This window comes from Paramisgurnus dabryanus, chromosome 19, assembly GCF_030506205.2.
Source record: "Paramisgurnus dabryanus chromosome 19, PD_genome_1.1, whole genome shotgun sequence".
Lineage (NCBI taxonomy): Eukaryota > Metazoa > Chordata > Actinopteri > Cypriniformes > Cobitidae > Paramisgurnus > Paramisgurnus dabryanus.
Window position 1 is genome coordinate 22,722,667 of NC_133355.1, and position 23,415 is coordinate 22,746,081.

At 38.1% G+C, this 23,415-nt stretch overlaps 1 protein-coding gene across 2 annotated transcripts in view; it reads left to right on the forward strand.

The window, feature by feature from the left end:
• Positions 1 to 861: 861 nt before the first annotated feature.
• septin7a (septin 7a) overlaps positions 862 to 23,415 on the forward strand; it is a 47,526-nt gene continuing 24,972 nt past the window's right edge. For both annotated transcript variants that reach the window (XM_065293404.1, XM_065293414.1), the window contains exons 1-2: positions 862 to 974; positions 9,556 to 9,662. In XM_065293404.1, the coding sequence (XP_065149476.1) occupies positions 965 to 974; positions 9,556 to 9,662 (117 nt within the window). In that variant the 5' untranslated portion in view covers positions 862 to 964. The remainder of the gene's footprint in view (positions 975 to 9,555; positions 9,663 to 23,415) is intronic.

Here is a 23,415-nt window from a genome sequence, read left to right on the forward strand (position 1 = left end):
GTCGTTATTTCTGGCATGGTATTTCGTTATTTGCTGATAAAGTATGATGCGTGATTTGGTTAACTTGGGCCAGGGTGCGGAGCACACTGTGTCAATACAAATGGGCTCCTGTGCTGACACAGCACTTTACTTCCTGATTTCTCCAAAACAATTGCATCCCAATGATGACGTGCTCGGATCGAAAAATACAGTGTGAGTGCAAGCATGTGAGGGGGTAACGATTGTGCTCGGGCATGGTTTAAGGCAATGTTGCCAAATGTGAGTGCGCCTTTGGTGGGCTGACTGTTGAATATGCAAAGGTATTTATAATTGGAGCGGTTGTCTCATTGTCTCTCTTTCTCTCTCTGCTTTTGTTTCTGGTTAAATCTGTTCCTGTCTGGTGGAATCTGATCATCTCTTCATCACTGCATCCATTCGTTTATTCATCGATCTGTTGAACAACATCATCTGAATGCTCTCCAAAGTAGCAGTAAGTATGCATGCAGTCATTTTAAACATTGTAAACATTTGTATTTATGTTTAGATTCCTAAAATCTTAAGTCGGATTAGCTAAGCAACCACAGAGCAATGTCTTTGTGTCAACCACACATGACAGCGATGACATTTGCAGTTAAAATATAAAATTGTAGTTTGCTTTCTGTCAATGTTAAAGTAATCTGTGCAGTAAAGTGTCCCCCTCTGGGACTCAAACCTATGACCAATTGAGCTAAGTTCTTTAGTGTAACCAGGTCGCTGAGCGTTCATTTTTAGTTGGGAGAAACCATGTGTAGTCGTGGAGCGCGGCCACTTACACATTCCTCATTTGTAGTGTTATGTTAGAGAGTGCTGCCGGCTGCTAAATCCATTGACTGTGTTTGCTTTCGGTCTACAGCAACAGAAGAACCTTGAGGGGTACGTGGGGTTTGCCAACCTTCCCAACCAAGTGTACAGAAAGTCTGTAAAGAGGGGCTTTGAGTTCACTCTCATGGTCGTCGGTGAGTACCTTCTGTCCTGTTTATGTCATTAATTTTTTTTTTTTTAAGTTATTTACCCTTAAAATGTTATTGGGAATGGAAAATAGGGGGGTCATGACCAAGTATGCAGCGGTATGTTGATCATACCCACTCATGTGTTTAGCAGTATACTGTTTCACGCGGGAAGCTTCATGGCAGCCGCTGGCAACTGTTAGCTGAAATGCATTAGTGATGGATTTCGCAGAACAGAACGAGAGAGCAGGGTTTGAAGAAACTCATTCAAAACAAATGTGCTTCCAATTCTCCGCTAGGGTTTTTCCCCTTCTGTGGAATGTGTGTGTGTGTTGCTAACCTAGTGGGTGGGAAGTTTCCTGTAATCTCATTCATTCGGCCTGGCTTGAAGACTCACATCTACCTTCACATTCACCCCGTGGTCTCCAAACATAACCCAAACCTGCCACTAGCTCCCACCTGGGGTCATCTCATCTAACTGCAGAGGGATTTCAGATCAGAAGTAGCAGTTTAAAGTCCTGGAACATCAGCATTCCAGAATTCCATCTCCACAGGGTTTGGGAGGAGTGTTTTAGTGGAGTTCCCCCTTCTGCTGCACGCTGGGCAGGAAACCGGCTTTTAGATTGCAATTTACTGTACAGCATGTAATTAGAATTGCAGAATAATTGAATAAGTGCAGCCACTGTCAAACCGATCCAACAGAATCTCTCTCATGTGGTGCTTTTGGCTGATAAAAGGAGAGTTCACACTGCTCCGAAAAACGGCAACATACGCCAACATCCAGCGGATGTAAGGTTTCGCTAGATCTGTTTGGTGTTTGTTGTCACCAGTTGAAGTCAAGATTAGCTTTGTTGTCAAGCTGTATGCAGACCAAAGTGTTACACAGGACAAGTGCTGCATAAGGGGACGTTCACATGTCGCGCCTAAAAAAAGATGGAAAACGTGCATATGTTCTTGTCACATGACCTGCGGTGCGCTTGCCGAATTCTAAAAAGTGGAAATGTTTTAACGAAAAAAGAGTGCATTCCATCGCGTGTGCATCTCTTCCATTAAGGGCGCGCATACTGAGCGTGCAAAAGACACGGTTAATCACCCCTAAGAAAACACGACACGTACTTAACCTTTTGTAATAACATTTTCTTACTGGCCTCTCTATCGCCATCTCTGTTTGAAACATAAAATTGTAGTTATAAGTTATTTTAGATACTTTAATTTACTAGGGCTGTGACGATTAATCGTGCAAATGTGCGTTTTCTCAATGAATGAATTTGTATGAATTACAGTGAAATGCTGCCACATCCAAAAGCCAGAGGGCGTTCTCATTGTAGAAATGCCATTTGTGCCACAGAAGAAGTAGCATTACAAACGCTATTCCAGGAAATGTCTAAAGGGATATTTATATCGCTGTTCTTCAGATAGTTTCAGGTATTTTGATGATAACAAAAATATTTTGAATGATTGTGTTTGACGAGTGCTGCTTTTTTAAATTCACATTATAAATGACTCAAACTCATAGTGATTTTAGATTGATAAGGACTTCCTACTGATCACAGAGCCGTAGTACATGCACAAGCTGTACATGAAACATAGAATGGGAGCCTTGCGATTCAGAGTCGATTTCAGGCAGGTATTTTTAATGGGGAAAGCGATGAATCGTCACAGCCTTATTATTTACATGTGTTCAAAAACAGAGCCGTTTTCCTGCAAAAAAAGTCACAATAGACTAGAAAAGTATAAAAAAAAAATGGATTAATACTAGAGCCGTTAAAGTAGTGGTTCAATGGTATTTCAATCATTCTGACTTATTAACACAGTTATAGAGTTGTTTCCTCATGCTAAACGCAGGCAAAGTGTCAAAAAAGCAGTTGGGCGTGTTACAGAGTATTTCTGTGCCGAATGCACCTTGCCAGGGTTCGTACAAGTCTCGGAAAGTTTTTTTTTCGATTACAGGTCCAGCTGACATTTCAGGGGTTTTCTATGCGTATCACTTCTTTATATGGGCACCTCCCCCGGAAAACCCCGCCCACCCATCATTCAGCGGAAGACGCTAGCAAACATCATATCACAGATCACGACACAGCTTTGTTTAATTTCAAAACTCAACAATGGCACGAAAGAAGAAGTGTGTTTTTGGATGTAAGGAGAGGAAAGCCAGCCTTATAAAAACAATGGATATAGTTTATTATCCGGGGTAGCAGCGGAGTTTTGCTTTTGTGTTTGATGCACTGGATTTTCCCAACCGGGTCATAAGTTGCATGCGGTAAGAAAGACGTCTGTTGGAAATAGTCGCGTGCATATTATATAAATGACACGAACATGTAGTGAATCATAAGTTATAAGTGTTGTATAGTGTTGCATGACTCATACTCACGGTAGTAACTCCTCCTTCTTCATTTTTTCATATGTTATCAGAAAGATTTGGTAAAGCTAATCTTTCTTTTATAAATCTGATTAAACTAAAGACTCTTCGGAGATATAAAGGATGTCATACTACTATATAGGTCCTCCAGATTAACATCAGAAATGCAGAAATGGCGTGTGTTACGTGAGCTTTAAATATTATCGTTTTTACAATGCATCGCGATGCTAATGTGAATAAAAACGATGCAAAGTTCTTTAGGATGTAAAGCACGTCACTCAATTAAGAATTTAAAGATGCCACATTGCATCTCAAAGCGATATGTGCCTTATCAATCAGTGCGTTTAAATGCACAGTCTTACTCCGATTATGTTTAAAGGCAGGGTATCTGATTTGATCCAGAAACATTTTTAGATATGCTGGTTGGAAGTCTCCTCACAAGTCATCCTCACATTCTTTTATCGAGGAAAGCCCATAAACGGCATAAGCAAAACGACTATTGAACGACTATATGTACTATAGGCGGTGACACCACTGCCTTGGAGAAACATGAAAAATATCCAAATCCCATGTATACGCAGATTTCTGCATAGCCGGTTTATTGATTTGCATGTAAATGCATAAAAAATAAGTTCCTGTAAGTTATCCGCTTATTCTGTGCAATGACACATTTAATGCGGTGCTTTGACAAGAAAGACAAGAAAGAGATGCAACAGTAAAAGTGTGGGAAAGACAGAGTTACCTGTGCAGTTATTGAGATATCGGATCATTGACACAATAATCGCAATGGAATGAGTTGTGAGACCAGTGGCGATTCACACCTCTAGTAAAATCTAAAACGAGAACTAAACATTATACTAAGCTAAACTAAACATAACACACAGACTTTACAAAACCATATGAACAGTTTACATGTTGATGTTCAGTCAGTATTTGTAAGGACTTGGAGTGTTTAAGCAGTTTACGATTTGTTACTTGTAAACCCGGAAGTAATCTGATTTAATCATGAACCATTATCATGGTGATGAAGAGTCACCTTACCACATCCATTGAAACACATGTGCAACTTGTCATAATTGCATGCCAGGTAAGCTATTAAGTTTTTTTTAATTGAAATTTTTGTGGATAAGACGTAAGTGGACAGGGGAAAGTCAAGTGACTAGTAAAAGTCCTTAATTATTAATAAGTAACTCATAACCCAGAGTTTGTAGGGATTGACTTAACAATGAGAATGCTTTGCCCGCAATAGCACCTGCAGCCGACTATCAAAAAGCAAAGCATTGGGTGCAATATAACTATAGCATGCTGGTCATTTAAATGAAGGGGGGTGCGAGTACATTCATATGTCCCACCTAAAAGTCCTGTTTTAATAGGAAATGCATCGACACAGGAAACTAAACTGTGTTCCCATAAGCAAATTTACAAAACCTGTAACCATTATGCCCATAGGAACCAAGGTGATGTAGCTCGATGTGTGACTGCATGGTGTTTACTGTTATACACCCAGGATTTTGCTTTTAACGTAGCTGTTTATACTGTACTGCTGTAGTTTGTCACGTTAAGCATTTCAATGTACAAATCATCACTGACATCTGTACGCTTAGCAAATAAAACTTGAAACTGAGAAGAGCCACTGTCCTGCGTTCTGCATGTCATCGGATTAGTTGTACGTTCTTTCCCTCCCAGTCCGATCTTTTCCTGCTTCCAAGCTCCCCAATTCCCCCGCCTCATCATGCGACAGGGAGTTCCTCTGGACTAAACCCCCCTGGTTTACACAGCTGTGGGATATTTCCTTTAAAGGAAACGTGCTGGACTCTCACTGATCCACTGCTGAGGTTTGGGCAGAAATGATCTGCCGTGCTGAACTGACAGTGATTCGCACCTAAAACCACTCTGGCTTTTCATGCCATGTAATGCCTCTTTTTCAATCGTAACACTTTACATACATTGCCGTGTTCAGAGCTGTTCTGTGATGACATGCATTTTGAAATAGGAGGTTGTATTGCTGTATTGCTTTTATCTGCTGTAGGCAGACCTGAAAGGATTGGACCACAAGCAATTTCATAATACACAGACAGGGCGGGGTACAGATAACATGGTTTTGCATTTTTTGGCAGCTGACAGGAAATTCACTAGGTATCATCATTGTACTGAAGACTTATAATTTATATCTGATGTTCGTGCACTCTTAATATTGGACCGAACACTCCGATGGGTTTTAAATGACCCAATGCTGGGTTGTTAAACCCAATTGCTGGATTGTTGTTACTCAACCATTGGTTGAAACCAACCAACACAATATTCAGTCATTTGCTCTTCGTCAATGTCATTGTTGTGGACTTACGTGATTTACTTTTCTCTCGAACACAAATGGAGATATTTAACTCTTAGCTGCAAATCCAATACAACAAAAGCATTGTCAAGACTTATCATAAAAGTCTATATAACTCATGCCCTTCTGCAGCCCTATGATAGCTTTGTATGACAACAGACTAACTATTTTATTAGCCGAATATCTATCCTCACGATTCCCACTTCCCCCCAAGTTCTCAAATCTCTTTTTCATATACACGTTTTATTATGCTGCATGAAGACATCAGGTTTGACATCAATGACACCCAACGCTATTGGTTGATGACTAACCATTTGCAATTCAGCATGTGGAAGTAGGAATGAGATTCGAAAGTCTTGAATATCAGCCTTTAATCTGTATCTTCAGATAAATGCAGTTTTTACCACTATCGGACATCAGCCAATTGATTAATAACAGCCGATGATCAGGGCAGATTATATCCTGGCAATCAAAGGGATGGAAAAATACATTAGAATTTAAATTATGAGATTATTTTGTATTTGTTGACAATGTCAACATAGTTGTAGATTGTATGCTCTGCACTTCTAGGATTTCACAGTGTAAATTGAAACAAGGGTTAAAAAGCAAAACTCCTTATGGTTATTCAGCATGGACTTAATTTAGCTTTCTATATAAATGGACTGGATTTATTTATATAGCGCTTTCAACAGACCCATGGCCAGCCAAAGCTCTTTACAAGTTGCCTCACATTCACTCATTCATACATCGACGGCAGTGTCAGCCATGCAAGGCGCTATCCAGCTCGTCTGGGGCAGCTTGGGTTAGGTGTCTTGCTCAAGGACAACTCGACACTTGGTCAGCTGGAGCCGGGGATTGAACCACCGACCTTCCAGTTGTGATAAAGCACTGAAGAATTGTGACTTCCTAAATATATTGCTTAAATTAAATTGCTTTAAAGACCTACCTCCATCCATCAAAGTGCTTATTAACACAGCAGTACAGTGAAAGCTCACACACTCACCTGGAGCAGTGGACAGTGGCTGCAACAGCCCCAGCGGGAGCAACTGGGAAGGCTGCCTTGTTCAAGTTAGCTAAACGATTGCTTGTTGCAGGGTTCCCACGTGTCCTTGAAATCCTTGAAAGTTTGTGAATCTGGGTGAAAAAATCAAGCCCCTGGGAAGTTTTTAAAATATACATACATAGATTATGCAGGTCATTGAAAGTGCTATTTTATGCCAGAAGTTTTCTGGAAATAAAATCCAGATTATTCCCTGTGTAGTGTAGGACAATATAATACAATTTCTAGCCTTTTAAGCACAAAGCTAAACTTTGCTTTAAATGCTTATATCTTTAATATGCCAATGTTGATTCATATGCCTTTTTGCATAGGTGTGTGTAGCACATGAACATGTCTTGGGTTTGGTATGTAACTGTTGTTCCCTGAGAAGGGAACGAGACGCTGCGTCTCCCTTGCCATACTTCCTGCGTTCCTGTAACGCCATCTTTGGCAATATTTCAGATAGCGATATACTTCCTGGCTCTCGCGTCACCCTGTCTTTGTCATTAAGCCTCACCATTGGTTGAATTTGATGTAGACATTCAGACACACTTACCCCTGGAGGCGTCCCCAAAGTGTTACCGCGGTGACGCAGCGCGAGTTCCCTCGAAAGGGAACTGTAACAATGTATCTTAAAAGGTAACACGATGTAACCTTGCTCTCACTAGAAATGTACCCCACATTTAGTGCTTGAATTTGAGGGTATTGGACCTGGAAAGTCCTTGAAAGGTCCTTGAATTTGAAGTTAACCAAGGTGTGGGAACCCTGTGCTAAGTTACATTCATTTTTTTATTGTTTTGCAATTTTTTTTTGTTGCATCGGATGAATTCATATGTGTCAGATACAGTGCAAGTGCAAGGTTTGTGTGCGTGACGAATTTGAAAGATAACGAATATGAAAAAACACATTTTGTGTGTAAAACATAATCTTAATACTGACCTAAATGGACATTTTAAAGGCGGTTTTGTTCTTTTGGGTAAAACATCATAATTTCATGGTATGGTTTACATTTGCGTGGAATGTAAATGCTCATGCAATTGCCATTTTTTTGGGGCTTGCACAAACCCCTTTCAGTTTAGACAATTAATTTCCCAGACATCTGCCATCTACAATGTTATAAAAACCGCATATATCTAGCAATGAAATTCTTTTTCTTTTGACGGACCTGTATTCAGGATCATATGTTTTACCGCATTTACTTGACCATATTGGCCGTTTCTATTGTCTCTACGCCACGCCGGTTCCCCTCCAGAGATGCAGCCAGCATGACTGTGCCTCTCCACTACTCACTGTCTGCTTTTACTGTTGCCCTAATTCAGAATGACATTTTAGAGAAGGCTATATTTCACCCCCTGTTTTCACAAGACCCCGGGCCTGTTTTCAAAGACCACATTTAGTGAGCAGCATAAATCCTGTTTTCTCTCGTTTTGCCGAAAGAAAGCAAATGGTTTTGTATCTCCCCAGGCTTAGAGTGGAAGACGTCTCTGTTGTGACATTGAGGTCAACGTTGCTGTGACCTTACGGAAAATATTTAGGATCTGAAAGAAAGTCGTCTTTGTTGAAAGGTTCCCTCCCAGTTTTAAGTGGCCAGAATCAGGTTCTTTGGTTGGCACTGGGTTGGGCACTTGGTAAAGGTCAGGAGAACAACCCAGCGTTGCTTTGTGCCAGCGTGCTGCCAACTTCTCCTACACTGTCCTCTTTGTTCTTGGCTTTTCAGGAAGCACGTTGCCACGCATCCAGTTGACGGAGCACTTTCGGATGGTTGGGAGAATTGTTCAGTAAAAAAAGTTATTTGTTGATGGAGACATGCATTGTGGGGGAGTGCTGGACATGTGTGGAAATCAAATGTCAGCACTGAATATTACCTTTTTGCAAACGCGTACTTCTTGCTCTCATGCCAGCCAGGCCTATATGTTCGCAAAGGGTGGCTGCTTGCTGTTAAAAGAGCGAAGCTTAAAATCTGTATGAAATTCCCTCATTTTCCCTCTAGTTTGTTCTTTATCCTGATCTGTACTTAAACATATTGAGTCTGAGTTTTGAACTATACGTCCAGCTAAATACTTGGACTCCCCTGTGGTTTATGGAATTCCACAATTTTTCAGATGCAGTCTATGATTCCCAGACACACAGAGCAACACCATATAAGCTTGTCAAAGCTGGTCGCGTTATGCCACTCCTCCAGATTGATTTCCTGTTTTTTAGATAAGCTAACTGAAATATCTCAGGCATTTCAAGCATTGAGAGTTCACAGAGTTTCAGTTGTGGCCTTGTAGATGTTCGGTAATGCTCAATGTCTAGAGTAAGCCAATGCAGAATGTACACCCTTTGGAATAAGTTTGCAAATCTGCAAAAGGTTTTTAAACATGTTAAGATGTGTTATAAAGAGTGCCACACATATTCTGGCAGCTGAACGCCTTGTCAAATTTTATTGAGAAGCATAATTAAGTATGGTAAAATGTGCACTTGTGCAGTATAATTCATTTTTTTTGCCGAATTGGACATGCCTGAATTTAAAGAGTCACCTACTCGCATACTTTGAAGTAAATTGATCAAATTTTTCTTATTTTACAGAAAACTTTGTGCTCCACAACTTATGTATATTTTTTATATTTATTATTATTATTATTATTATTATTTTTTATGATGAGGCAGGACCTGCCAGCGGCTCAGCAGAGTTTAAGTGGTTAAAAAATTGCATGTTTGGTTAGCAAAAATATTTTTAATAACCCATCCCAACATGCAAGGTGTCTATTGAATAAATTCTGGAGATTCCCTGCAGGTTTTGAGTCACAGAAAGAGCTGGTAAGTTTTTCGTGTTGTGAAATCTTTTTGATGTAATCTCTTCATCTCTTTCCTGCAGGGGAATCGGGTTTGGGAAAGTCAACGCTGATCAACTCCTTATTCCTGACAGATCTGTATTCTCCAGAGTATCCTGGACCTTCTCACAGAATCAAGAAGACTGTTCAGGTAAGATCAGCTTAACATATGGATGTTTGATCCCTTCATTATCAGAAGATTGCTTTAAGGCTAACAGCTGGATCACACATGCTTCGTATGAATATCTTGCCAAGTTGGCAGGATTGTAGTTTATCCCTTATATCACACTTGCTCTGAAGACCAGTGAAGATCAAGCTAAAGATTCCCAATTATCCATAGTGTCTGTAGTGACGGGTGGTGTCAGTCACTGTGAGGTGTGGCCCAGAATCCCTCATTAGGCTTTTATGGCATGTGGTTTGTCAAGTACCATAGACAATGTAATGGCCGTACTGGAGGGTTTTCATACAAGCTGCATTATAATTTTAATTTTGCAACAAAACTAATACTAATTTGTTTAGTAAGTGTTATTTTAAAGGTGTAGATTGCGAAATAGCAACCAACCTCAATTTCGAAACGCAATAAGAAGCTGCAGTAGCTGCCAAAGCACAAGCATGTTGTCGTCTGAGAAAACGTAAGGATGAAACGCACTCTGTAGAACAGGTTGTCCTTTTGGGGGTACTGTAGAAACATGACGGCAACTTCCATGTATAAGCAGACCCACAGTATATGTAAATAAAACAGCTCATGCAAGGTAATAAAAACAATACAGTTCATTATGTGAGATCTTTATTCACCACTTAAAATATAGTTATGTATATTATATTGCATTTCTGTCAAGAGATCCTTCTAAAAGTTTCACATTGCACCTTGAAGTCCTTAATACTGGTATTAAAGGGTCCCCTAGACCCTATAATTCCTAAATCTCCTAAAGTTAAACAGATTGAATTAACCAAAGAGTTTCATTTAAAACTTTACTCCTCTGTAGTTACATTGTGTACTAAGACCGACAGAAAATTAAAGTTGTGATTTTCTAGGCAGATATGGCAAGGAACTATACTCTTATTCTGGTGTAATAATCAAGGACTTTGCTGCTGTACCATGGCTGCAGCAGGCGCAGTGATATTACGTAGTGCCCGAAAATATTGTGTTATGCCAGTATGTAACAGTAGTATTAAAAAACATTAAGTAATTGAAAAAAAAACATTAAAATAGAAAACTATTGTATTAAACCATTGTGTTGTTTTCACCGTATAAAGTAAAAAATGTGTTTATACCAATTAACGCTGCTAAAGTTCCTAGACAAGAGCAGTGCTTGCTTTTCTATCTTTCATGTCAATATTGTTGCAATGCTGATTTTAGAACTTTGACATACATTCACCTCATGTGAGTGCTCTTTATATAGCATTCACACTTTGAAAAGCATGTCACTGCTAGTAAGTAGAAAGGTACTGCAGTCTGTCTGTTGGGGTATTCTGTACTTCTGATACTAGAAAGAAACACTGCTATCGTTTTGTTTTGACAAACTTGTCAGCATCTGCCTTTAAACATGCAAACAGTAAACAAAAAAGAACGTGTGTGTCTGTTTGTTTGTTATCATGTTTTTATATGAATAGGTTATTTTCATTGCCATTAAAGTGTAATTACTGAACATAAACAGGAGCTTAATAAAAATGATCATTTTAGAATTTCATATGGAACTTATCTGTGCAAATCAACTCTACATGTATTATAATACATGTTTCTTTAAAATCGAACTTTATTCTTTTATTTTTATTCATTCATTCTTTAGGAAGGATTTAAATAAAATACAATCCCGTTTTTATTTGAATGTATTTTCTACACATTAGTGAGGTGTCCGAATTTGTGTATAAATGCAAGACGTCCTTTCATTATGCTGTTCAGTTTGTTTAGTTGTGGGGAGATGATATGGAAATGAGCAGATGTGAACGTGCTGTTTGTATGGTTTAACTTACACTAGGTTTTGTCATCGCTTGCACAAGAGTGCATATGGCAAAAATAAAAACTCGGACAGTGTGTGAAATGACCAGTGTTCAAATAGACATTACTGACACTTACCACTTCAAGATGGCAGCTCGTTCAACAAATGCATCACATTATGAAACTATTCTTTTTGACCTCTTGGAGTGAAAACATAGACCAAACTTGAAGCCACGCATGATCTGCCTCCGATATCTCGCACAACGCACACGCGCCCTCATCTGCTTCTCCTATCATCTATGCGCGGTCGCGCGCGCTAAAAGGTGGTGCGCGGTAAAGGGTGACGCGGCTTGTCTCGCGAAACTTTCGAACACGCTCTATATATATATATATGAAGAGTTTGGTTCCAAAACGCAATAAACGCCATTTTTGAAAAAAATGAGTTACTGCCAAAATCAGTATTATATCAGGTCAGTAGTTAAAAGTAAATAATTAATTTTACGCAAAATCCAATACCCGCCGTGAAATTCTGTCATCTTTTCTCCCTTTGTTCCCAAAATGCGACAAACGCCACTCCTCCTTTTTTACAGAACGCAATAAATCCATTCCTGATATTACAGCGGACCATTCACGCAATGTAAACAAACATGGCGGCGCGCTGAGTACATGGAATCCTAATTTTCCTCATCTACTTTGTACTTCGTGATCAACAAACAAAACAAAATAATACTTTAATAGCATTGCTAAACCTGTGATGGTTTTCTGTGACGGGAAAGAAACGTAAGCCATCAACATCTAATAATTTCCGCGAGAGGCACTCGGCTGCTTGTTCTCCAGACAGCATCAAGCTTCTCATGCTAAAACATTGACCCCAGAGGATCTTATGAAAACTTTACATTATTTTACTCAAAGTCAACGAAAATCGAGCGGGACCAAAACATTTTACAGCTGATCGCTGTGAAAATGTAAAGAGACGACGTCAAATATAACCGCAGCAATGTGTTCTTAATATAACAAAGTAAGTGTTTTGGTTAATGCCATTAATGTTTATTTTTTAATCATTGTATACCACTAGTCAACTAAATAAATATAAAATGGTAAAGATGAATGCACATTTATACATTGATTTAATAGATTTATAGCATTTTGAAATAAAAAACTGTCATGGATTTATTGCATTTTGTGGAAAAAATAATTAGTTTTTATAATAAATCTTTGAAAATCAAGTTATGGATTTGAATTTCTTATGTTTTTATAACCTAAAGATGCTATGTGAAAGTTTGTAACAGAAAATAGTGGTTTTCATCTTGTCACTTTCTTGGTATAGAAAACACGTTTTTACCGAAATTTGTCAAAATGGATTTATTGCGTTTTGGAACCAAACTCTTCATATATAAGTAAATGTAATTCGTTACTATCTGTCACGTGTGCAGCTCGGTTATTCACGTAACCCTGCTGCGCAGGATTGACCTCTTCACCTTTTGAATCTCGCTCAGGCGCGATTGCGCTCACACCATAGTCTTCTGCACCTGAGCCCAAATGAACCACGCTCCAGCCCACCTCAGCAACCCGGCCGGGACATGATTAACCAACCGCGCCCGGACGCGGTACAGAGCGATCACACTTGTCAAACGAACAAGGCTTTGGGGGTCAAACGCGCCCGAGCGCGGTATGGTTTGGATAGTGTGAGCACACCCTTAGTCGCCTTTTTTCATCATTTGTTTTTGTTGTGTTTTTCAAATGCTCTTATGTTAATAGTCATTAACTCAATGTTTTTGGGACTTTGTAGGATGATTTGATTTATAAATGGACAGAATACATGGTAACAGTTTATAATAAGGGTATATAAATCATTGTTGACTAATACCTAAATTAATTCTTACTTAAATGTGAAGTAATGCTTGGTTAAGGCATGTACTAATCGTAGACTAATTAAGAGTCATCATTAACTACAATATGACTCAACACTGAATTCATTGTTATTTAATGCATTACATGTTCACTCTTTATTAGTTTATGATTGGTACATGCATTAACTCTAAAACGTATTAAAAAGTATGTCTTCGTTTAATATGATTCATTGCCCCTTATTATAAAGTGTAACCAAAAACACAAAACCACTTTAACAAGTTTGGTCGCTCACTACAGTGAAACTGTATTTATCAAATTATTACGTTTTTGCAAAAAACATTATATTTATTAGGGCTGGGTATCGATTCAGATGTTCCAGATTGATTCGATTTCGATTCACAAGCTATCAAATTGATTCGATTCCGATTCTCAATTAAATTTTCGATTCCGGTTCTCAGGTAGGTTTTTATACTCGATTCTCGATTCAACTCAATGAATATAGATTTAATACACATACTATATTAATAAAAAAGAACAGTGAACAGCAGTTTACAAGTGGGTAATTAATAAAAAGAAATTAAAAGCCACAACACGTCTTGCTTGCGAAATCTAAAATGCTTCCATTCCTCCGGTCAATGTTTGTGGAAATAAATATGAAAAAAAAATCGATTCTGCTCTTTGAGAATCGATTTTTAATCGACCACGTTTTAAAAAACGATTAATCGAAAAATCGATTTTTTGCCCAGCCCTAATATTTATATTACTTTATTACATACTTTATATTCGAAATAATCGACCAGTGCAAGAAATCAACTATGCAGATGTGTAGTTGGAGCAGTTTGATAAATGCAGATATCAGATTTATTGGCTTGGCTGATATAATGGTCTGTCACATGTGATGAATGTGCTATCATTTGCTATTTAGCATGAAAAGCAATGTATTGAGTTTACAGGTTGTGATGATGAAATACTTTGGGAATCTGAAGTCATTGCTGTCAGATTAAACCGATCATATCTCACTAGTTTCTGTTCTGTCTTGCACATAAACAATGACCTTGTGTCTGGTTGTCTCAGAGAATTCCGGGTAGGATCGGTTATAGTGGCATTTGTGAGTGAAAATGATAAAAGCGCTTCATCACAGAGATGTGTCAGACTGTGTTTGCATCACTCTTGTGAAACTAAAGATTGAAGGATTTGTTTATGCATGTGGGTTGTTGTTTGCGTAGGAGTGTGTATGTATGGACCGTGTGTGGGTTTATGATATACAGTATGACACATGCCAACCACCCACTCGATGGTCTGGCACCAGTATCTTGACCGTTTCACACTAGTGTGTGTGTGTGTGTGTGTGTGTTTGTGTTCATTCAGTAGTGCTTATTTTAAGTAATTATGCTGTTTATGCGAGTCCTTTGCAGTCGTCCTATAGCAGGTGGGTGATTGAGATATTGTGTATAGAGTATGACAGGTTTATGATAGGGGGGTGTGATTGTCTCTGACTGTCTGTCTTGTAATCCTTGAATACAACAGCTTGTCAGCTTGCATTGAAACTAAAACGGTATACCAATACTGCCAAGTTAGATTTTTCAGTGAATGAATGTGTCTTCGACTATGTTTGGAATTAAATACTAGTGTACTGCTTGCTTACTGCAGTATGCATACTATGCTGTAGACGCCCTTTTCCTAAGTATCACACAAGGCTGGTGAATGTTTTTGTGTGATGTAGGGATTACAGTATGGGGTACAGTAACTGTATTAAGCTTGTGTATACTATACATTTTGGTAATACTTATTACTGTATTTTGCGCTGTATATATCTGCATACAGTAGGAATGTTTCAGCCTGGATTTTCTACTAATCAAGGAACCGGCTTTACTGACCAGATGCGCATGATATCGCATGCAAATTATCGCACATCCCTAATGGCCGACCCAAGAAAAGAGTAGTTAAGGGCTGTGATGAGTCTTCTTGCAAGTCTTGTGAGTTTTTTGTTTTTATCTTCTGGCCTACTCCACCTTTTGACGCATTATTGGAGATGTCCATAGATAACTTAGCGACCTCAGTACTTCAGTCTGGTTTTATGAAACTTCTTGGCACTGTGGTTTGTTGTGTGAGCTCCCAGCAGTTTGTCTGCGTGCCAAGTGCTTGATCAAAAGATTAAAGCGCAAGAGTATTTAAGTTTAGCCTTTTTTACATCCCTAATAAATAATCCTGGTCTTATTGTGTGTTCATCATTGGATTTTACTGTAACATTTTTAAGAGATTAAGAGAAATAATAGATTAAAGATCACAATGAAAAAATCTCTGGTGGCTTTTCTTTCATGCTGATGTAACAAAGATATAGGTGGGGAAATAGTATTAACCTGTTAGATTGTTGTAGAGTTACTAGTGTTTTCTTGTGCAAGCTCCATGCCACAATGCTTTTTGTTGTGGGTTATATACTAAAGTCTTATATACTAAAGAGATTTTAAGTGCTTTGCCACAAGGCTGCTAGGCTGTTGTGGGTGTTTATTAGGACATTGCTGGTGGTCTGGGTCCAAAGAGTCCACCCAAGACTCTTCTCAACCCCAATCATATTGCTTTTCTAGGATTTTTTTGTTTGTTTTGCTTGTTTAGTATCTCTCATGCCAAAACTGTAAATCTGAAGCTTTAGCCTGGAGTATAGTCTGTTTTTTACGTGTATGAGAACGTACACGCACGGTCGAACGTGCAGCCTTGCAAAGCATAGTTTATTTGACTCCTAGGTATACACAGACGTTCATCACATGTGCATTAGGACAAAATGCAATGCATCTCCTGGGCCACATACTAGGGCTGCAACTAACGATTATTTTACTAATCGATTAATCTGTCGATTATTTTTTTCGATTAATCGATGAATCGGATAAAAAACAAGAAAAGCATTCATTTCCAACCCCTTATTAAAAACAGAACTTAAATCTTTAGAAATTGCACAAACATTTTGCTCCTTGAACATACCTGAGCTGTTATAATAAAATAAAATAAAATATGCTTTATGCTTTACATCTGCCAAATATATAGACTTTTTTTTATGATGCATTTCCCATCAAGAAGCCTCTCTTGATGGGATCGAAAAGATAGTTTATGAGTATACTCTCAGAAATAAAGGTACAAAAGTTATCACTGGGACAGTAGTACCCTTTCAAAAAGGTACACCTTTTTACCCAAAAAGGGCATATTAGTACTTCAAAAGTACATATTGGCAGTTCAAAGATACATGTTTGTACCTAAATGGTACATATTAGGACCTAAATGGTACATATTAGGACCTTTTATAAAGGGTACTGGCCCAGTTACAGCTTTGTACCTTTATATTTGACTTCATGTGTTTTCTCTGATTGGATAGCTATCTCATTTGTTAAAACCATTTACATTTGGCCACATAAATGCGTCTTGTGAAAACGGAAAATGTTTCTTCTACTCCCGCGCAAAATGCAAATACACCATTCATAACTTCACCTTAAAAAATTTAAGACAATGTTTATGCAAAAAAGGCGGCACTTACTGTATGTTGAACTGTATGTTGGGCTGGGCACGTGCGTCTCCTTGCTCGCCATGAGCTGGAGCGCGTAGTACAGGGCAGCAGGAGAGTGATGACGTGATGATTTAACGTACAGGTCCATGATGGGGAAAAGCCTTCATACAACTCTCTCTCAAAGTTTTATTTCTTTGTTTAATATAGTTGGAGTTTGTCACTGGATGTTTTTATTGGTTCTAGAAACTTTTTTACCCATTGTCGTCGCTCCAAAGCATAAGCGTGTCGTCTTTGTTTGTTTACATCTTTGCCGGCTAACTTCCAGGTGATGCGCTTACATTTGGGAGGAGCAAAACACTCACATGTGGTTTTCCCCTCCCTCCGGCCTGTCTATGAGGTGCCGAACTCTGCAAGCAACAGTGCGCGAGAGAGACCGAGTGTGTTTACTCCGCTTCGCGCTTAACTGAAGTTTTTCTTTTTTTTATAATTAAATGTCTCTGCGTCACGCGACACGACCAATCGATTATGAAATTCGTTGCCAACTCTTTTAGTAATCGATTTTTATCGATTTAATTGATTCGTGTTGCAGCCCTACCACATACTACATTATCTTATATGCGCATGCAAAACCTACACGTACAATGCGCCAAACAAAAATCCGGCGGTGCGTGTACAGTGCGCACATACTATTCTGATGATTAAAGAGTGCTGATGGTTCCTAATCTTCCCTTTTCAATCATCGGGCCAAAACTGTGGAATAGTCTCCCAGTGTCCCTCCAATTAGTTCCATCAGAATATGAAAAACGTACACAAGTTAAAAGCGTACCTTTTATCCAAAGGCTTATGATCGTCCTTAGTAAAATGGATCTCTTACTTTCAGTGGTTTTATACATCCTCTTTAGTGCATTTGTTGTCGAAACTCTTTATTTGTGTGACTTTTTAGCATGGTTTGTACAGCACAGTGGTCAACTACTGTTGTTTTTATTGTGCTTTATAAATACATTTTTATTTGATTTTGATGATGAAATTTGAATCACGCACAATCGCACATTTTACATGGACTCTCTCGTATGTGTAAAAACTGAACTATACTTAGTTTTAAAGTAACTACACGCCTCTTCTCAAGACACAGGATTTGTCCAAGAGTGCAAACAATGCACAGTCCGTTGCATGCTGAAATTTAAGTTGGGAAACTTAAACCTGAATATCAGCGATGCTTGTGTTATCATCAAGGCTAATATGTAACAGTCCAGTCTGACCTTTCATTTTCTTTTTTGAGTCGTCTACTAAATATGTTGTGAATGCTTTATCACGTCCCGATTAGCAACTTAAGATAACGCTCTGAAGTTGTTTGGCTATATACATTTACAGAGCATTATCTGGCAACCCATCATCTCAGTCATTCTACCAGACCATCTTACCTTTATACAGTGTGTCAGGTATTAACACTGCCAGCCGCTGGGCTATTTTTAGATTGCTGAGCTGTGAACCAGTGTTGATGGAAAAATAGTAACAAACGTATCAAAACCATTGAATCAGAGCTTGCTTTGGGTTCCCACACCACCTGCACCTGGCTCTTGTGTAGCGGGCGGCTGGAATTTACTACGGTTGTAATGCTCAACGGAAAGTGTGTGTTGCGTTGAATGACAGTTGTTGTTTTTATGGTGGTGTGGTTTAATTATCATGATCTCATTGATGTGGAATTGTTTAGTTGGGCGATCACACGCCCCACATTTCTTAATCTCTCATGTTTCGGATATCAGCAAGCCGCTTGTGCATTTGTTATCCCAGAGACTCCTCTGAAACAACAGGCGTCATGAAATGGAAATAAAACAATAGAGCTGAACGTGCTGTCATCCATCACGCAACATCACTCCAACACAAACATTTTGGTGCTTGCTTGAAGAATGGCACGCCAAACTAGTTTAAACTAGTCTAAATACCATTGCACATTGTTTTTGCAAAACAAAAAAAATGAGTATGCAACAGATTTGTTAGTGGTTTTCTGTAAAGCAGCTTTGCAACAATGCACATTGGGAAATTGAAGTAATGGTTGCTCAGGAAAGCTTTACTGTATCTGCTTTTCATTATTGGCCATTTAAACAATGCTCAAGATTGCATTTGATGCCTAAAAGATAATAAAAAAATTAACAATCACATGTAGCCCAAAAGTTGTGGAAATGGAGTTAAGTTATATTGGACATTTTTATAAAATTCCTAGTGAAGTTTGACTCTAAAAGCTTTACTCCAATCAAACCCTGGTTTGTGATGGTACAGTACATCTTCTGTTTTTAGCCGTTTACTAGTTTCTGTTGTTTCAGGCTAGCAGGTCTATAGACAAGCAGCTTTCAGAGGTGTGATAACACCATACACAGGAAGTGTGATAAGGAAGTACCATTGACTGTGCGAGTATTGCGGTTTCATGGCAAAGGCAGGTTATGACATAACATCTATGCAGTTATGTACAGACATTCTCTCTTTTGCTTTCCTAAATGCTGTTCATGTCTGAATTATAGTCACATGCAAACGTTGCGGATGTATAATTAAATCAGACAGCTCATATTTGAATTGTCTCACAGCACCTCGTATACCAGACTGAACGTCAAGCCAAATGTTTCTCAATAGTAGCCTCACTCATCTGTAAGTGGAGGAATCGGCGAGCTGAGGTCTGTCTTTCTGGTTTCTCAGCATACCCGGATAGCAGCGCCGCTTCTTCATTCGCATGTCACTGCATGCTCATATCTCAAGAGCCGTATCTTATACACTCAAAAAATGGGTTTTGTAGCACTGTTCATTATACACAAATATATTTAGTCACATTAACACATACACATTTATTTTTAAGACAAAATACAAGTGTAATGTGTTATGCTAAATCAATTTGTTATTCACTCTGGTTTACCTAACTACCTATCTTTAAACTAAAGTAATTGGTTTACTTTTGCGATAGAGATAGACCTATTATCAGGTTCATATTCCGGAACAGAGGGGGCGGTAATGCTCCATTAAGCTGGTTGCCAACCGCCGGTAAAAAAGAAAGAAGAAGAAGAAGAAGAATTTTTTTCAAACTAAAGGATGTGACGTCATTTTAACGACTTCCACGAAGACGGCGCGCAGGTGATGGTGTGGTAAGTAAACTAAATACGTTTATTCTTCAATCCATCTTAAAACATTGTTGAGGCAACTTTATTTTATGTTTAAGGCGATGGTGTTTGTTTTTGATGGTGATGATTTCACGTCATTTGTGCAGCAGTGAGGTAAATTGTGTGATTTGTGCGTTTCAAATGTAATGGAGTGCTTCACGCGATCTGTCGTGTGACGTGTTTAAACCGTATTAAACGTGATGTACTCGTGTTTAAACGGTATTAAACGTGTTGTTCAATTTCGGGCCATTATTAGTGTTTTATGATAGCAGCAGTGTTGTAAACTGCGTGATTTGTGCGTTTCAAAATGAACGGATTGCTTCACGTGTTCGTGGTGAGTTGAACTTCGATTTTCCGTCGTGTTCCGGTGGTAACGTTAGCCATTGAACTTGTTTTACTGGTGATAATAGTGCTTTTGAAACGTATTTTCCTGTGTTTAGTCAGAGCATTTTCTCAAGGGGTTCTTAAAGTTTATTTTTATTTGTTACTCTGAATGAATACTTAAAGTAAGTTATGTTGAAATGTAAAATTTGTGATCTAAATTACTAAAACATGAAAGACTGCTGCACGTGCGTTGTGGTGGTTATCATAGATATCATAGTACATATTCTAATTGATATATTCAAGACATGATTATATGCTCTACTTGTTCATTTAAGTAGGAATTATGCTACAGATGTAATATTGCATGACGACAAAGGCCCACTTTCACTTGTAATTTGTGTGCATGGCATGCAGTGCACTGTCATCAGAAAAAGAATACTTTGCTGACATAAACAGTCACTTAAAGAAGAGTAAAACGGTATTTTGCATGTTATCAGGTTGTGTTTTCCAATCAAATGTCAATGGGACTTCTATATCACACAAAAACAGAAAACACAACCAGTGAGTGATTTTAAGCCTGGTGTAGTTTCCATTGCTGAAGTATTACAGGAGGTCAAACGTTTTTATGGTGATGAGGCAAGTGATGCTTTTGTTCATGACTGAAGCCAGATGTGTTTTATTAAAACAGATTATTTAAACTAGAGCATATCACAATTTTTTTAGGTAAACTGCATTGTATGTTAAAGTCTGTCAGTGCCTATTTTAGTTAGCTAGCTGATGATTGATTATCCATTGCTTGAGTTATATGGTTGGTGCTTTGTTTGGTGACTTTGAAAAGACAAGTCCACGCATATTGTAAAATATGCTTTTATTTTGTTAAATGGACAATTCATAAGTTAATGTTTTTTTAAACCATACTTACAATTGATTTAAAAAAAATAATTAACTAAATTTTACTTGTTTTCCACAGTCATACCACAATGACTTCTCCAGTCTGGCTAAAAGTTACAAAAGGTGATCCTTCAGTATGCCATTCCTACTTCAGTGAGTCAAAGGACCTGTCAAAGGAAATAGAAAAACAATGTAATCTACAAGGACATTTAAGGCTGCAGTTCATGGATTCTGACTTGGGCAATTAGTTTTTAAATCTCATGTACACATCTGAAATTCAAGACAAAAGTACACTAAAGGTGGTATTCCTGACAACACCAAGTAATTGTGACAACTTGCCCCCACCACAACTGAACAGTTCTCAAAAGGAGTACCTGCTCATAACCAGCTCTTTCACTTTCATCCTGTGACACAGTATTTTGTCAACCCCATCTACATCATTAAGCTCTGACTGTGTTGCAAAAGTGTGTCTTGCCAAATATATAACAAAACTGAGAAAAATTGGCTGTAATGAAGTGAAATTAAATTTACTCAAGCCCAAACCAGCTGGAATTTCCAGTGCTGTTTACCATATATATATATATAAAAAAAACATGCAATGCTGAGGTGAACTACTGCCCTTACCATCCATAAACGGAGACATCCAAAACACTGGAAGAAGTCAGTTTAATACTTCTGTCTGAAATTAAAAAGAACAATGAGAAAACATTATGAATGCTGATGGACAAGACCTTTTCTATCAAGAGACATGAGGTTGTCAAGGAATCGCCTTCAATAGCAGATTTCAAAACTAGATGGCCTGCTCTTTTCAGAAGGGAAGAGGTGAGTGAAAAGTTTTTGAGTCATTTATGTTTAACTTTATTGGTTTTGTGGTAACAATAATTTATTTTGTTTTGTAGATTTGTGCAGAGTTTAAAAGAATCACAACAGCCCCATTGGTGTCTACATACTTGGCGAAGATGAATCCATATTCTGCAAAGCTTATAAGGATCTATGCAAAACGAGGAGTCGTCAATGGACAGAGAATTAAAAACCTGCTGGTCTCCACAACACGGGTATGATGAACTGCACTCATTAAAACCTTATAATAAAACTTCTTTTTGCACTGGTGAAATTGGAATTAGAAAGTTTCTGGAACTTGTAAAAAAGAAACATAGGTACAGTTTAAAGTGTCCCTTTTTGTTGTTGTTTTCCACTTACATGCTTTATTTTGCATAATAATCTAAAAATAAAGGTAAATGTTTACCTGATATTGTGAATGCTACAATTAATAAAATTTTGATATTTACATATTTAGACTGACAACATTGATCAGACTCGGATCTTTCTTTGTCTACCTGAATGAAGACCCGACCAGTCTAATTAAAGAGTATTTGGTAAGTATATGTGCATATATATACTTTGCTGTATTATCAAGGAATTGAAATGTTGTGGTATCCCAGGTGAAAAAGTAGTACACTTCCATATTGTACTTACAGTGCTCTATTTTAAACTAATTTATACTTGGTATACTAAAATTTATTCTTTAGTACTTTTTAAGATGTTCTTAAGATTATCTAAGTGTACTTATTTGTGCTGTTTTGAGACAACATAATTATGAACTAAAATGTGCTTTGAATATACTATCTCTGTATTAAAAATGTATTTAGTTAAAACTTGTAAACTTGAACCCAACTTTCATACAAAGATGGGTTCAAGTTTAGTACGAGTGGTACCTAAATACATTTTTAAAATAGATTTTTAGAACATTTTAGTTCATATTCATGGTGTCTCAATAATAGAACAGGGAAGTACAATTATACCTTGTTCACACTGTCAGTCTAAATATGATTTTGGTGCATATTCGAATCCATCAATTCCAATTCAATCACATTTAGAATGTGTGAACGGCCAAAAACCACATGAAATCAGTGTTTTTTCAAATCTTTTTCGGGCTACATCCATGGGTGGTTTAAAATCCTTTTCAAATCGCATTTCTGGAAATCCAAGTCAGTCTGACCGCTCTGATCGCATTTGTGTAGCTTTTCAGTTATGTCATGCTGTTGCATCACATAAAACGTAAACACGTCAGATGTTGAGGCAGATTGTCGTGCCAACGCAACGTCATTGCCATAGAAACATTGCAGATAATCCAGAAAACGGCAGAACGCTACAGGACGCACAGATGCAAAATGAGTTTGTCAAATCGGATATGCCCTAAAATCTGATTTAGACTGACATTGTGAACAATGTACAAGATGTTTAAGATTATCTTAAGTAGTAC